The sequence below is a fragment of the Acipenser ruthenus genome, chromosome 2 (genome assembly GCF_902713425.1).
Source record: "Acipenser ruthenus chromosome 2, fAciRut3.2 maternal haplotype, whole genome shotgun sequence".
Lineage (NCBI taxonomy): Eukaryota > Metazoa > Chordata > Actinopteri > Acipenseriformes > Acipenseridae > Acipenser > Acipenser ruthenus.
This window is the reverse complement of record NC_081190.1, coordinates 35,946,900-35,959,506: the sequence shown is the minus strand read 5'-3', so window position 1 is coordinate 35,959,506 and position 12,607 is coordinate 35,946,900. Positions and strand designations below refer to the sequence as shown.

Below are 12,607 nucleotides of genomic sequence, written 5' to 3'. Positions count from 1 at the left end.
CTGGCAGCACTTTGAGCTCAGCATCGTTGCCAGTCCGGGAGCTGCCTGGGTTCTCGGCCAGGCAGCGGTAGGTTGCAGAGTCAGGAGGCTGCACCCTGCTGACCTGCAGTGCCCCGGAAGGCAGCACCACCACACGACTGTCACCGTTGAGGTCCACTGGGAGATCCTCACGGTTCTTCTGCCAGTGTACCAAAGGCATGGGCTCTCCCGACGCCTCACACTTTAGAAGGGCAGTGTCTCCGACAAAGGATGAGACAGACTCTGTTTGAGTGACAAGCCTCAAAGGCCCTAAGAAACAGAAACAGAGCACATTGAAAGGACCATGGAGGAAAATTCAGTCCACAAATACTGTACACATGAAAAAAATTGTCATACAAGAATGATGAATCTACAGTATAAGAAACAAAATACACAGACATTTTAGCTTTTATGAAATATCCCTGTAACATGTAACAGTGGGTCTTTGTGTTCACATACATTTTGAAATCATTATTTTTCAAGTAGGAGAAAATACAAGGTTTTTTTTTTTTTTAATTATCACAAGGGTGCCATTACTCGTGAGCATGACTGAACATTGTCTTAAAAAGAAAGAAGCAAACAAACAAACAAACAAACAAACAACACAGCACTGCAGAGCAAAAATCCAGATCCCACAGGATTCATATCAGTCAATAAAGAAAGTAAATGCTATGCTCCAAAGAGTAACCGAAAAGCAGATAAATCCACTGCAGTCCAATTCTCTGCTTCAGTTCCTGGAGTTTATAGCTGATGTATTCATGTCTACTAAATGAAATGCCACACATACAAATCTTACTTTTCATATGTTATTCTTACAAAGTTAAATAACTGTAAAGGTATCAAATTACTCCCTCACTCGCCCTTGTGTAAGGTAAGCTACATTTATCCCAGGTGTAAATGTAATCAATGTTTAGTGTGTTTGAATAGGGTGCTACATTCCTGGATATTTTGTTGAATGTAAATTATGACTATTACAAGCTTGTTTTTACCCAGTCGGTGGGCAGAGGGTGAGCAGAATTCCTCAGCACAACCTGTGTATCTTCTCTAATTAGCATCACCAGCACAGCAGCTGGCCTGTATATTTTATCACTGGCTACATTTTCATCATCATTCAATTTGTTTTTGCACGTGTGAGAACAAGCCAAGATGTTCTTCAGAGGATCCTCATGAAATATTCAGAGCAATACCAAGAAAAAGAAAACAAGCGCTGGGTGCGGGCCCTTTGGGGAATACTTCATCAGTCAGCAATCAACTGGATCTAATGGAAAAGTCTTATGTCTGCTTCTACCAAGAAGTATTAGTACTTATTTTACCCCAGTCTTCCCTTTTTTCCCTTTTCAAGGACTGATCAAACATCATTGCTGCCTATCAAAACCTATCTTGTGAGTGACGTTTCTTGAGGATTTCTAGTTTACCAATTTTAAAATAGTGCAAATCCATTTCCCAACCTCTCGTAAACTTGATAGTATTATCACTGGTCCCAAAGAAAGGCAACCAGGAAACTAAGCATCTTGTGTCTTGTGGATTTAGACTAGGACACAGGACATTTTATAATTAAAGGCTACATTTAAATATCTGGAAAACCAAGTAGAGAAAGAGGTTTTTCCCACCCATTTCTCTGCTCTCAATGGGACACCACTGCCAACAAGGCTCAGGCCACTTCCTTTTGCACCTCGAACACTACCCTGATCCTGCCAAACAACACTTCAGCTGACCTTAACACCCCACTGCACCATACTGGCAGGCACGCAATACTCTGCATGGCTTCACCTTCCTGAACTTGTAATTATTAAGCAACTAAAGGCCACTTTCAAAGGTTTAGCATGCAGGGACACCACATAGTCCCCACAGCTCTTATTATAATGTCCTTACTCATGAAACCAAAAGAGCAAAAAGCTTGTCTGAAACCATACTATACACTTGACAGTACCACAATCAACCCCCATGATAATAAGGGGGCAGTGTGTGCCAGTGGAAGCCTTGTGCAAACTACCTTTCTTTAAAGTCTTGAGTCAATTTAAAAGCTGAAAGCTTTTCCCCCAGCAGTGCTGAAAGCTGGCTCAATTAGCCATATCTCCCACCTGTGAAGTAACATAAAGGTATTCAAATATGGGGCTTTACACTGTCATAGTCTCCAGGCTATGTCTAGGTCAAACAGTGTATGTTTCGAAAAGCAAATCTGTGAACAGGTAGTCTATTGAAAGTGTACAACCACATTGTAGGTAACTGAAAACCAAATAGAGCTAGTTCGGTCTCTTTCAAAAGCCACACATTTCTAATGTAGCACATTCTTACATTAGAAGAATGATATCCTAGTTATTATTATACATTCATGCAGTGAAGTCCTTAATATTATATGCAACCAATTCTGCAAGCAGCGGTTTAAATGATGTATTAACAGTGCCTTGCGAAAGTATTCGGCCCCCTTGAACTTTGCGACCTTTTGCCACATTTCAGGCTTCAAACATAAAGATATGAAACTGTAATTTTTTGTGAAGAATCAACAACAAGTGGGACACAATCATGAAGTGGAACGAAATTTATTGGATATTTCAAACTTTTTTAACAAATAAAAAACTGAAAAATTGGGCGTGCAAAATTATTCAGCCCCCTTAAGTTAATACTTTGTAGCGCCACCTTTTGCTGCGATTACAGCTGTAAGTCGCTTGGGGTATGTCTCTATCAGTTTTGCACATCGAGAGACTGAAATTTTTGCCCATTCCTCCTTGCAAAACAGCTCGAGCTCAGTGAGGTTGGATGGAGAGCATTTGTGAACAGCAGTTTTCAGTTCTTTCCACAGATTCTCGATTGGATTCAGGTCTGGACTTTGACTTGGCCATTCTAACACCTGGATATGTTTATTTGTGAACCATTCCATTGTAGATTTTGCTTTATGTTTTGGATCATTGTCTTGTTGGAAGACAAATCTCCGTCCCAGTCTCAGGTCTTTTGCAGACTCCATCAGGTTTTCTTCCAGAATGGTCCTGTATTTGGCTCCATCCATCTTCCCATCAATTTTAACCATCTTCCCTGTCCCTGCTGAAGGAAAGCAGGCCCAAACCATGATGCTGCCACCACCATGTTTGACAGTGGGGATGGTGTGTTCAGGGTGATGAGCTGTGTTGCTTTTACGCCAAACATAACGTTTTGCATTGTTGCCAAAAAGTTCGATTTTGGTTTCATCTGACCAGAGCACCTTCTTCCACATGTTTGGTGTGTCTCCCAGGTGGCTTGTGGCAAACTGTAAACGACACTTTTTATGGATATGGAAATGGCTTTCTTCTTGCCACTCTTCCATAAAGGCCAGATTTGTGCAGTATACGACTGATTGTTGTCCTATGGACAGAGTCTCCCACCTCAGCTGTAGATCTCTGCAGTTCATCCAGAGTGATCATGGGCCTCTTGGCTGCATCTCTGATCAGTCTTCTCCTTGTATGAGCTGAAAGTTTAGAGGGACGGCCAGGTCTTGGTAGATTTGCAGTGGTCTGATACTCCTTCCATTTCAATATTATCGCTTGCACAGTGCTCCTTGGGATGTTTAAAGCTTGGGAAATCTTTTTGTATCCAAATCCGGCTTTAAACTTCTCCACAACAGTATCTCGGACCTGCCTGGTGTGTTCCTTGTTCTTCATGATGCTCTCTGCGCTTTAAACGGACCTCTGAGACTATCACAGTGCAGGTGCATTTATACGGAGACTTGATTACACACAGGTGGATTTTATTTATCATCATTAGTCATTTAGGTCAACATTGGATCATTCAGAGATCCTCACTGAACTTCTGGAGAGAGTTTGCTGCACTGAAAGTAAAGGGGCTGAATAATTTTGCACGCCCAATTTTTCAGTTTTTTATTTGTTAAAAAAGTTTGAAATATCCAATAAATTTCGTTCCACTTCATGATTGTGTCCCACTTGTTGTTGATTCTTCACAAAAAATTACAGTTTCATATCTTTATGTTTGAAGCCTGAAATGTGGCAAAAGGTCGCAAAGTTCAAGGGGGCCGAATACTTTCGCAAGGCACTGTATTTATTTATTACATTATCAATAATAGGAAACAAATGTAAGAAATATGTCAAATGCCTGTGTTTAAAAAATAATACATTTCAAAAACATCTATTCCAGCCACACAAAAGACATACAGCTATTGCAATTCCTGGGAATGGGAAGTAAGAGCCCCCAGAGTGCTGTTTAATTCTGCAGCACAAGTAGAAGCTTGTGGCTAGAACTCTGCACTGTGCTGTGGTTTAAGGCTTGATTGATTTTTATTGCCTGAACCCAACAAAAGCAGTCTCTCTCTCTCTCTCTCTCTCTCTCTCTCTCTCTCTCTCTCTCTCTCTCTCTCTCTCTCTCTCTCTCTCTCTCTCTCTCTCTCTCTCTCTCTCTCTCTCTCTCTCTCTCTCTCTCAAACCAGGGCTTGCATCTTCCCAGTGCTGTTTAAGCCCAGCTTCCAGCTATAAAGCATCAGCTGTAACAGTCATACACTTTACATGCCTGAATTACACACACACATAAGAATTTGTAAACAAACCCTTGTATCCTTTTTGTCATTATTTATTACAAAACAAAGCAAACCCTCACATCTTTTGAGATGCAAATTATGTATGGAGTATCAATACAAATTATAGGTTGTTCAACTGAAAAGATCCTTTGTGATAATAATCTGCTGGAATTGTAAACACCTCATCTGAAAATGCATTTTTAAAAACATCCATTAGATGCAGACTTCCTCCTCAGGTTAAAGTCCATCAATATAGTCCTGAGGATGTTGGGTTCCTTAGAGGACCTCCTCTGTAGACAAAGTGATGCCTGCTTGTCTTCAAATATAGCACTCAACTTTTAATTTCACAAGGTAACAGCATTGAGAAAATCTAGTGGTTTTAAGGGTGTGATGGTTTAAAGCCCCCATAGAGATTTTTTTTTTTTAATTTTTTTTTTTATATTACATTTTCAGACTTTTGTCTTGCTTAATTCTCCTCTTCGACTGTCCAAGCTCTACAGGCTGCAGGGTCTGTAGGTGGTTCGATATATCAAGCCCTTCCCACTTCATGCTGTATAGCTCAGTTGTCACATTACCACCCTTGTGCATGCTGCTGTACTGTCGCCGCTACGGAGTGCTTTGGGCAACTAATTGATGATTGTCTGTGGCACAAAATGCCAAAAAAAAAAATGGACAAAACAAAACTCTTTAGAGAGGTAAAGTACTGTAAAGGCCAGGAATATATCTGGTAAAATCTGGTAGACTGAATATGTGGTTTATGGGGGAGCACTTTATTAAATAAAAATGCATGTACCATGCCCACCTAATGTATTTTCCAGTTTAACCTGCAATGTTTTTTTCACTATTGTTTCCGTTGATGTCCATTAATGATGTTTTGCTGTCAATCGTTTTGTTTTTGAGAGATTATTTTGCTGTAAATCATAAGTTTACTTAATGAACTATGTGGGGTAAAGTGCGGTCCTATTACCTGTAACACAGGAACATAAGAACATAAGAAAGTTTACAAACGAGAGGAGGCCATTCGGCCCATATTGTTCGTTTGGTTGTTAGTAGCTTATTGATCCCAGAATCTCATCAAGCAGCTTCTTGAAGGATCCCAGGGTGTCAGCTTCAACAACATTACTGGGGAGTTGGTTCCAGACCCTCACAATTCTCTGTGTAAAAAAGTGCCTCCTATTTTCTGTTCTGAATGCCCCTTTATCTGATCTCCATTTGTGACCCCTGGTCCTTGTTTTTTTCAGGTCGAAAAAGTCCCCTGGGTCGACATTGTCAATACCTTTTAGAATTTTGAATGCTTGAATCAAATCACCGCGTAGTCTTCTTTGTTCTGCATACGACATGCCTTTTAAACCTGGGATATTTCTGGTCGCTCTTCTTTGCACTCTTTCTAGAGCAGCAATATCATTTTTGTAACGAGGTGACCAGAACTGAACACAATATTCTAGAAGAGGTCTTACTAATGCATTGTAAAGTTTTAACATTACTTCCCTTGATTTAAATTCAACACTTTTCACAATATATCCAAGCATCTTGTTGGCCTTTTTTATAGCTTCCCCACATTGTCTAGATGAAGACATTTCTGAATCAACATAAACTCCTAGGTCTTTTTCATAGATTCCTTCAATTTCAGTATCTCCAATTTGATATTTATAATGCACATTTTTATTGTCTGCATGCAGTACCTTACACTTTTATCTATTAAATGTCATTTGCCATGTGTCTGCCCAGCTCTGAATGCTGTCTAGATCATTTTGAATGACCTTTGCTGCTGCAACAGTGTTTGCCACTCCTCCTATTTGTGTGTTGTCTGCAAATTTAACAAGTTTGCTTACTATACAAGAATCTAAATCATTAATGTAGATTATGACTAGCAGGAAGTGTATTGGGACTGAGTACATTGGTTGGACCTGTAGCATTGTTGAAGGATAAGTGGTTTCATCAGAATCAAAGAGAAAATAAAGCTTGGCAAACAAATCAGCAGCAAGAATTTAGAAGATGTCTTAATTTTCAATTCTTTAAGGTATATGGGCTTAAGATCAGCCATGGTGCCCTGTTTCCAATGCATGCTTGTTAGTAGAGGCTCTGATTAAATGAACGCAATGTGAAAGCAGAACTCAATCAGCTGCTCTCTGTGGAGTCCTTTTCTGCAGTAATGACTCTTTTGGGGATGGAAATCAATACTATGACCACCCAATGATGAGAGCCTCTCAGGAAACTACGATGCTTTATTTTTTAGCGATGAGCTTATAAGATTGTAGCTTTCAGCAGCATCAAAGAAATAACACACACAGAAATATAAGGGTTCTCTGCAGAACACTTAGCTATAGCCTTTGATATTTAGCTTGGGCTAGAAATCTGACGACCCCACTGCCTTATTGCAGTTCTCAAGAAAGAATACAAACAGCAATGTAATGAAAAATAACCAACGCCATCACATATATGTATTTCTCTGGACTACCATCAAATATTATCATTTCCATTTAAGGGTTTAAAAATTGTAATTACATTTACTACTTTTTCAGCAGTGTATCAATGTTAGAAAAAAAGCATGCATTTTTCAAGAACTGATACTGTATTTTAATGACTGAAGTATGAAATATTAAGATTAATTATGAGGAAACACAGTACTTAGGTAAAACTATCATGACACCAGCACAATTCGATACTGTATATCATACAATAGTACATTTTGCTCCACTGATCTAGGTAATACAGTCCTTTAGAGTACTATTCTTAAGTCATGAGACAAAGAACCTGTATGCCCTGTAATAAAGGCATTGTAAGAGTATAGGATTTGATTCTCCACTCCTTAAATTATACCTAAGTGGAGGTGACACTGATCAAACCAGATAATACTGCTCACCTAAAGGAAAATTCCCCAGGGTGCAATGCAAGACTTGTCTTATAAAAAGAATGCATGTCACTACAGCACAAAAACTCCCATAATAAATCTTAACCCAAAGGTTTCTAATTGCCCTCAATAATAAAACATGGGGGCAAAAATGTGATAAAGAATCCAATAGACTGTGGTCACCCATGTTGACTAAAAGCTTACATTTAATGAGGTACCAAAGTAGTATTATGCTCTGTAGCTGTTTTGGAAGTAAGAAGAACATCAAAGATAAAGACCAATGCGTTTAAAGTTAAATAGTGATGTTATAGGGGTGCCTTTTAAAGAAACGCATGCACACCATGTGTTGTGGTGTCTGAGAATTAAAGTGCTAACAAATACTGAATGAAAAAATGTGAACACAAAGACTATGCAAGTTGGAGTCATTCTAGGAGAAGGCTTCTGCTTCAATGGACTCTGTGGAATTGGACAGAAAATATGCAGAACCGTTTGATTTTCTGGCTCACTCCTCCTGTCTGACACACACTGAGTAAACATGAACCATTTCCATAAAGCTTTAGCAAGGAAGCAAACAGGACTACAATGTGCTTATGGGTGCACTAATGCTTTATGAATAGATCTGAAAATACAATGTTGGCTAATGATAATGATGTTTCAAATAATTAGCAGAATGTTTTCCTTTATGCTTGAGAGCAATTACCACCAGAAAAGATGTACCATTTTGTCTGAAAACAGAAAATTGCAACCTCTTTTACACAGCCTAAGAGGTGAGGGGCTATTATTTGCCAACTGATACAAAAACCTGTTAATGACTGTGTCTCCACTGTTTAAAGGCTTGTGGGTGCCCTATTAGGTTGTAACTGAATAATGAAGAGTGTTCTATTGCAGCTGTGGTATGTAAATGTTTAATTATCATATCCTGTAACAGTCAACAGAGTGCAGTGTCCACTTCTATCCTCACTGCTTTCATAAGGACCTCTTGTAAATGGTATTGCTTGTGTACATTTCAATTCTACTACCAACCACAAAACCAATACTATGTAATTTAGTAAATACAGTGTTCTCCTTTTATATTATGTTCAAATATGGTAATGTACCTCGAGTGCTAGTTTTCTTTAAGGAAAAAAAATCAGCGATCGGCAGTTTTTGTTATTTTAGCCGATAATGTACACCGATATTCATGCTTGAATTTCTTCCTGCACAGCATTGAATGTTTGGTCAGACATGTTTACTATACTAATGACGCAAGAACACTGAGTCAGTCATTTTCCCAGTGCTCAAAAGAGCAGTGTTTTTTTTTTTTTAATATCTGAAGAGAACAATTGGATAGCCGAGTTGTGTGCAGCAGAACAGACTCAATGCTACATTAAATCCAACAATGAACTGTGAGTAGAATATTACTCTGAGGCGTTTTACAAAAAGCTCTCTTCTGAATATTTTGTTAAGTAACAAATTCAAGTCTGACTGGATTTTGTAACCGGAAATTTAATATTTTTATGACATATTTTTTTTACTTTTTATGAAATTAACAATTTCAGTCGTGCTGCATTTTTAAGCAGTGTATGCTTAAAATAAGAACTTAACGAACATTGCTGTAGGGGTGCACCGGTAAAGATTTTCTTGGCCAATATCGATAGCCGATCTACCCATATCAGCCGATACCGATAATAATAGACAGAGCAGGTAAGCTATTGTACACTACTAGAACAAGGCATAGGGCCTATATTTAAACTGTTGTATAAATAGAAATGTCAAAAAATGAACAGATATCGTTTACTTGAGGTATTTATGATACAAATGAACAGGTATTGTTTACTTGTTGCATTTACTTCAGAAAATGAATACAAAGAATAATGTAGTATTACATTGTGTGTTTGACAGCAATTTATACATGTGTACTAGTAAAAACACTTCTGTAGAAAAAAAATATAATGTGACATTAACTTTTATAGCCACTTGCTGTCAAACATTGCGCATTATAACTTCTACCTATACTGTACATGTAGCCTACGCAATGTCAACTACTAAGAGTGCCATAGTGTTTAAACTGCTGGTGTGGCCGAGCTGAGAGCAGAGTAGTAGAAGCCCGAGCTAGAGGCTCCGCCCAGGGCTCTGTCTGCGCTTCTGTTACAGATATTTCTCACCCCTACAGGTGACACAACATGGTGGTATTTCAGCTCCACTTTGCTGATCCCTTTGTAGAGTACAACACTGACTGGTTTATTCCCAGTCTCCGCCTGTTATATTTGTAATGAAATTATTATTATTATTATTATTATTATTATTATTATTATTATTATTATTATTATTATTATTATTTTAACTACAGTAAATTATTGCTGAGCAATGCCACATACCCCTAGACTAGAATGCTTACTATGGAGAAGGCTTAATGACACAGTCAAGCCTCAGAGATGGTGCATTTCTACATCAGTGTACAGATAGTATAGAGGATAAGGATTCAGGATTTGCACACTCATGATAACTGAAGACCATGATGTCAAGGTATGTGACATTTAGGGTAACACTTTAGTTTAGGGATCTGATATAAGTGATTATAAACAATATATAATCATGTTATTAATTATGCTATTAACAATTATAGAATATGAATAGAAATAGTAAGAGTATTAATACACACTTGTGTCATTGTTTTTGCACTATTGTTTATAATCGCTTATAACGGATATAGTCTGTCTTTTCAGGTCTGTTTGTCTCTATGCCAGTGTGTCTGTCTGTCTGTCGGTCTGTCTTTATATGTCTGTCTCACCAATTGCATGGGGTTGGTTTGTTGTTGTAATACAGTTATTATACACTTTTGCCATTGTTTTGTTTTTGCTAAATGGATCCCTAAACTAAAGTGTTATCAGATTTAATTGCACTTCTAATACATTTTAAGTGAAAAACGCTGTTATACTCCAGTTGTGCAAATGGGAAAATCCAGCATTCTTATTATAAAGTGAAATGAAGTCCGTGGTCACAGTGGCCTGCAGCCCAGGTCATAAAACCATCACCCATTTTAACACATCATGACAGAAATGGCTGTGTCTGGGAGTAGCTACCACAGAAAATGAATAATCTTTTTAGATCAGGCGTGTTGGCAAAGATTTTCCAGTGCAGTATCGTTAGTCCCTCACATTGAGCAACATATCCTCATAAAACATCAAATAAAAAAAATACAAATCCAAACAAACATTATTCTAATAAATAAGCAAGTGCTTCTTGTTCTGATTTCTGGGAATGGCTAATATACCTATATATCAATCATAAATGAAATTAACCTCAACAACAGTAAATACACAGTACGCAGGATTCCCTTTCCAGGTCACCCACAAGCCCAAATTCTATGGGCATGTGTCCCCTCAGTGCCCATCCTTGAGAAGTGTGGGGTTACAGTGCAGGGTTACGGATAAACTGCTTGCAAATAAAATTAGAAAAATACAGAATAGCTTTCTCAGAGCAGCCACACATCCAGGTTTCAGATTAGAAAGCTTGTTAATGGAAACTGAAAGGAATTTCTTAGCTGCGCCTCCATCCTCTAACACAGACGACTTAATTAAATGAAGATTACTTTTAGCCCGCCGTGCTGATTTCCTTCATTAGAGCAATCAACTCTCCCCGGTAAGCTTTACAATGGATCTGCTGTAAGAGGCAGCACAAGTGTGTTGTAGGGTTCACACATATTTTACTAAATGGAAAGAGAAAAAAGATTGCAGTACAGTAAATCAGTTGTAAACACTATGTGTACTTAATGTTTGGCTGTGCTCAGTGCTGAGCTGTGTTTTATTATCTAAAGCTCAGCTCAGTATAGCCTGGTGGCAGCAAGGGAGAATTAAATCCTGCCATTGTAATGATTACCCAGGGTTATAAATTTACTGGGAGCACGGCAACATACGATCACTGCTATATCTTGTTACAAACACATTGTAGTGGTTACCAAATAAGGTTTGAATTCTACATTGCTCAAACTAAGATATCGACCTAGAGCAAAGGAGCTAAAAGAAAAAACATAGCATTACAATTGTAAAACATAGTATACATTGTGAAAAAATGTTTAAGGCAAATTTATATATAACACGTGGCCATGTGGGTGTTGATCTCCTCACATCAAAGAACACAAAAAGCTACACTGCCGGTATGTGCAATAGCAGAATGCAAGGGTTTTCAAAAGTTTTTCAAATGTTTTTCATATGATGGGGACACCCACAAGTGTAATCAGGAATAAATGAACAGATTATTTTGAGAATGCACTTTCATTTCGAACAAACATCTCACAAACTAAAACTGTAAAACAAATAACCAGATTACAAAATGAAGCAACAGTATAGTGTTACATATATTCATTTTGTCATTTTGTAAAATAATAAATAAAAAAAGACAAAACCGCAAACTTTACCAGAACGACACTGTAGGACGTGAATGTTTTCCCGAGGTAAGAGCCATCAACCAAAATTAGTCTTTTCCAAACATCTTTATAAAATCAACTTGACATGAATCGTTTCAAAGTGCACCAAATCTTAATCCAACATGTTCTGTTTATTTATAGATGACGGCGTAGCCGTGCGGTTTTGTTTATTTTAAAACGTGTTCTGGCAGAGGCGAGATTGGTGCTTGTCCTCTGCCAGGAATAATTAATAAACTCGTGCAGAAGGTGGCCATCTCCCAAATTAATTAAGTTATTAATTTTGTTGCTAATCGGGAGAGTGAAAACAAAACTAAAAGAAAAATATACAGGAACAGTGAAGGCTGACCTGCATTATTTATTATTTTGTGTTCGAGATTTGTTTTGTTTGAACTTTTATTTTGCTCTGTGAGCAAGTGTTTTGTGTTAAAAATATGTATTTTATTTTTGTATTATTTTAATAAAACGGCGCTGCCGCGTCTTTTTCTGTTTAAAACTGCAGTTTGGTGTCAGTATTTTTAGTTCCTGCCTCTGCCTGACGTCACCGCCCAGCCATCCTGTCACACTGCGTTACTCCGTTTTTCAAACGATCAATTTAGTTTCCACCTTTGTTGCAACATAAAATGATTTTTGTTTCGGAGGCAGTTACACAGCGCGCACTTCTTATTAAGATAAAAGAATTGACTCCACTACGAGGTGGCGTCCTGTGTGTAAAGACCGGGATGTTGACAGTGTGTGTATATTGTAACAAAAATCCTTTAAGAAATCGCTTTAAGAATGAGCCTTCTGTCGATTCAGGGCCAAACTCAATATTTATTACAATAATAAATGATCAAAG

At 38.0% G+C, this 12,607-nt stretch overlaps 1 protein-coding gene across 3 annotated transcripts in view; it reads right to left on the bottom strand.

Annotated features, from left to right (window-relative positions):
• LOC117408791 (netrin receptor DCC-like) overlaps window positions 1-12,607 on the bottom strand; it is a 278,589-nt gene that overhangs the window by 142,265 nt on the left and 123,717 nt on the right. For all 3 annotated transcript variants that reach the window (XM_058995095.1, XM_058995102.1, XM_058995112.1), the window contains exon 3: window positions 1-288. In XM_058995095.1, coding sequence (XP_058851078.1) covers window positions 1-288 — 288 coding nt within the window. The remainder of the gene's footprint in view (window positions 289-12,607) is intronic.